The 3,676-nt window shown below is 46.2% G+C and overlaps 1 protein-coding gene across 1 annotated transcript; it reads left to right on the top strand.

Annotated features, from left to right (window-relative positions):
• Positions 1–238: 238 nt before the first annotated feature.
• LOC128398398 (uncharacterized) lies at positions 239–3,458 on the top strand. The gene is made up of 2 exons (XM_053359412.1): positions 239–1,352; positions 2,073–3,458. Exons 1-2 carry the CDS (start codon positions 426–428, stop codon positions 3,456–3,458), a joined length of 2,313 nt encoding a protein of 770 aa, XP_053215387.1. The 5' UTR covers positions 239–425.
• The last annotated feature ends 218 nt before the right edge of the window (positions 3,459–3,676 follow it).

Raw genomic sequence — 3,676 nt, 5'->3', positions numbered from 1 at the left:
TGCGTCAGGGGAGGCTGAGACGGCCCCTGGGTCTAGTAACCCACCGACGTCTCCCGAGCTGCAGAGACTGAGGTCTGAGAGAAGGAGAGACCTGAGTACTCACAGGAGGAGTGCTCGCCTTCGGGCGAAACAGGGAGGTGAGTCGCCGGGGGATCAGGACCGGCTGCTACCCCAACAAAGATAAAAGGCTGTCAGACCCCGCCCCAGGTTGCGGGAGCAACATTGCTGTATGCTAGATCCTGCCTGCCCCTTCATGGATCACTGCCTTGCCGTGGCGAAGGGGCTTGAAGAACTCAGAGAAGCTATGAACTATGCCGAGCAGGGCACACAAGATGAACAGGTCATAGTGGAGAGTTTTGACCAAACGTGATCCACCTGGAGGAGGAACCGGCAAGCCACTCCAGTATCCTTGCCAAGAAAACTCCATGGACAAAGACAACAGGCATATAAAAGTTATGACGCTGGAAGATGAGCCCCTCAGGTCGGAAGGCGTCCAACATGCTACTGGGGAAGAGCGGAGGGCAAGTACAAGTAGATCCAGAGCTGATGAAGCGGCTGGGCCAAAGCCGAAAGGACGCTCAGTTGCGGATATGCCTGGAAGCGAAAGGAAAGTCCAATGCTGTAAAGAAAAATATTGCATAGGAACCTGGAATGTAAGAACCATGAACCTGGGTAAGTTGGAGGTGGTCAAAAATGAGATGGCAAGAATAAATATTGACATCCTGGGCATCAGTGAACTAAAATGGACGGGAATGGGCGAATTCAGTTCGGATGACCATCACATCTACTACTGTGGGCAAGAAACCCATAAAAGAAATGGAGTGGCCCTCATAGTCAACAAAAGAGTGGCGAAAGCTGTACTGGGATGCAATCTCAAAAATGATAGAATGATCTCGATACGAATCCAAGGCAGACCTTTTAACATCACAGTAATCCAAGTTTATGCTCCAACCACTGCTGCTGAAGAAACTGAAATAGACCAATTCTATGAAGACTTACAAGACCTTATAGAAGTGACACCAAAGAAGGATGTTCTTCTCATTATAGGGGATTGGAATGCTAAAGTAGGGAATCAAGAGATAAAAGGAACAACTGGCAAGTTTGGCCTTGGAGATCAAAACGAAGCAGGGCAAAGGCTAATAGAGTTCTGTCAAGAGAACAAGCTGGTCATCACAAACACGCTTTTCCAACAACACAAGAGACGACTCTACACATGGACATCACCAGATGGGCAGTATCGAAATCAGATTGATTATATTCTCTGCAGCCAAAGATGGAGAAGCTCTATACAGTCAGCAAAAACAAGACCTGGAGCTGACTGTGGCTCAGATCATCAGCTTCTTATAGCAAAATTCAAGCTTAAACTGAAGAAAGTAGGAAAAACCACTGGGCCGGTAAGATACAATCTAAGTCAAATCCCTTATGAATACACAGTGGAAGTGACGAACAGGTTTAAGGATTTAGATTTGGTGGACAGAGTGCCTGAAGAACTATGGATGGAGGCTCGTAACATTGTACAGGAGGCAGCAACGAAAACCATCCCAATGAAAAGGAAATGCAAGAAAGCAAAGTGGCTGTCCAACGAGGCCTTACAAATAGCGGAGGAGAGAAGGCAAGCAAAATGCGAGGGAGATAGTGAAAGATACAGGAAATTGAATGCAGATTTCCAAAGAATAGCAAGGAGAGACAAGAAGGCCTTCTTAAACGAGCAATGCAAACAAATAGAGGAAAACAACAGAATAGGAAGAACCAGAGATCTGTTCAGGAAAATTGGAGATATGAAAGGAACATTTCGTACAAAGATTACCATAATAAAGGACAAAAGTGGTAAGGACCTAACAGAAGCAGAAGACATCAAGAAGAGGTGGCAAGAATACACAGAGGAATTATACCAGAAAGATATGGATGTCTCGTACACCCCAGGTAGTGTGGTTGCTGACCTTGAGCCAGACATCCTGGAAAGTGAAGTCAAATGGGCCTTAGAAAGCACTGCAAATAACAAGGCCAGTGGAAGTGATGGTATTCCAGCTGAACTATTTAAAATTTTAAAAGATGATGCTGTTAAGGTGCTACACTCAATATGCCAGCAAATTTGGAAAACTCAGCAGTGGCCAGAAGATTGGAGAAGATCAGTCTACATCCCAATCCCAAAGAAGGGCAGTGCCAAAGAATGCTCCAACTACCGCACAATTGCACTCATTTCACACGCTAGCAAGGTTATGCTTAAAATTCTACAAGGAAGGCTCAAACAGTATGTGGATCGAGAACTCCCAGAAGTGCAAGCTGGATTTAGAAGAGGCAGAGGAACCAGAGACCAAATTGCAAACATGCGCTGGATTATGGAGAAAGCTAGAGAGTTCCAGAAAGACATCTACTTCTGCTTCATTGACTATGCAAAAGCCTTTGACTGTGTCGACCACAGCAAACTATGGCAAGTTCTTAAAGAAATGGGAGTGCCTGATCACCTCATCTGTCTCCTGAGAAATCTCTATGTGGGACAAGAAGCTACAGTTAGAACTGGATATGGAACAACTGATTGGTTCAAAATTGGGAAAGGCGTACGACAAGGCTGTATTTTGTCTCCCTGCTTATTTAATTTATACGCAGAATACATCATGCGAAAGGCTGGGCTGGATGAATCCCAAACTGGAATTAAGATTGCCGGAAGAAATATCAACAACCTCAGATATGCAGATGACACAACCTTGATGGCAGAAAGTGAGGAGGAATTAAAGAACCTTTTAATGAGGGTGAAAGAGGAGAGCGCAAAATATGGTCTGAGGCTCAACATCAAAAAAACGAAGATCATGGCCACTGGTCCCATCACCTCCTGGCAAATAGAAGGGGAAGAAATGGAGGCAGTGAGGGATTTTACTTTCTTGGGCTCCATGATCACTGCAGATGGTGACAGCAGCCACGAAATTAAAAGACGCCTGCTTCTTGGGAGAAGGGCAATGACAGGCCTAGACAGCATCTTGAGAAGTAGAGACGTCACCTTGCCAACAAAGGTCCGTATAGTTAAAGGCATGGTTTTCCCAGTAGTGATGTATGGAAGTGAGAGCTGGACCATAAAGAAGGCTGATCGCCGAAGAATTGATGCTTTTGAATTATGGTGCTGGAGAAGACTCTTGAGAGTCCCATGGACTGCAAGAAGATCAAACGCATCCGTTCTTAATGAAATCAGCCCTGAGTGCTCACTGGAAGGACAGATCGTGAAGCTGAGGCTCCAGTACTTTGGCCACCTCATGAGAAGAGAAGACTCCCTGGAGAAGACACTGATGCTGGGAAAGATGGAGGGCACAAGGAGAAGGGGGCGACAGAGGATGAGATGGTTGGATAGTGTTCTCGAAGCCACAAACATGAGTCTGACCAAACTGCGGGAGGTAGTGGAGGACAGAGGTGCCTGGCGTGCTCTGGTCCATGGGGTCACGAAGAGTCGGACACGACTAAACGACTAAACAACAACAACAACAGATCCTGCCTGAGATCCTGCACCTGTCCTTGCCTGGCTTCCTGCCTTGGCCCTGTCGGACTGATTCCTAGTGGAACCTTCGGATTCTGGTCCGGTCCTGGACCACGTTTCGGGTTATCCCCGGGCCCAGCACACTTAGGTACTGAGTTTGTGGCATAAAACACATTTTTCAATTGTTCCATTGTGAATTTTAAATTGCCATTT

Source organism: Podarcis raffonei, chromosome 12, assembly GCF_027172205.1.
Source record: "Podarcis raffonei isolate rPodRaf1 chromosome 12, rPodRaf1.pri, whole genome shotgun sequence".
NCBI classification, from domain to species: Eukaryota; Metazoa; Chordata; class Lepidosauria; order Squamata; family Lacertidae; genus Podarcis; species Podarcis raffonei.
Note: the sequence above shows the minus strand (reverse complement) of the source record. Positions and strands in the feature narration are given on the sequence as shown.

Excerpts from the sequence above, each read along its gene's own strand:
- LOC128398398 (XM_053359412.1), top strand. The coding sequence starts at position 426 with ATGGACAAAGACAACAGGCATATAAAAGTTATGACGCTGGAAGATGAG. Across the intron at positions 1,353-2,072 it reads ATCAGCTTCTTATAGCAAAA|CACTCAATATGCCAGCAAAT; the intron begins TTCAAGCTTAAA and ends GTTAAGGTGCTA.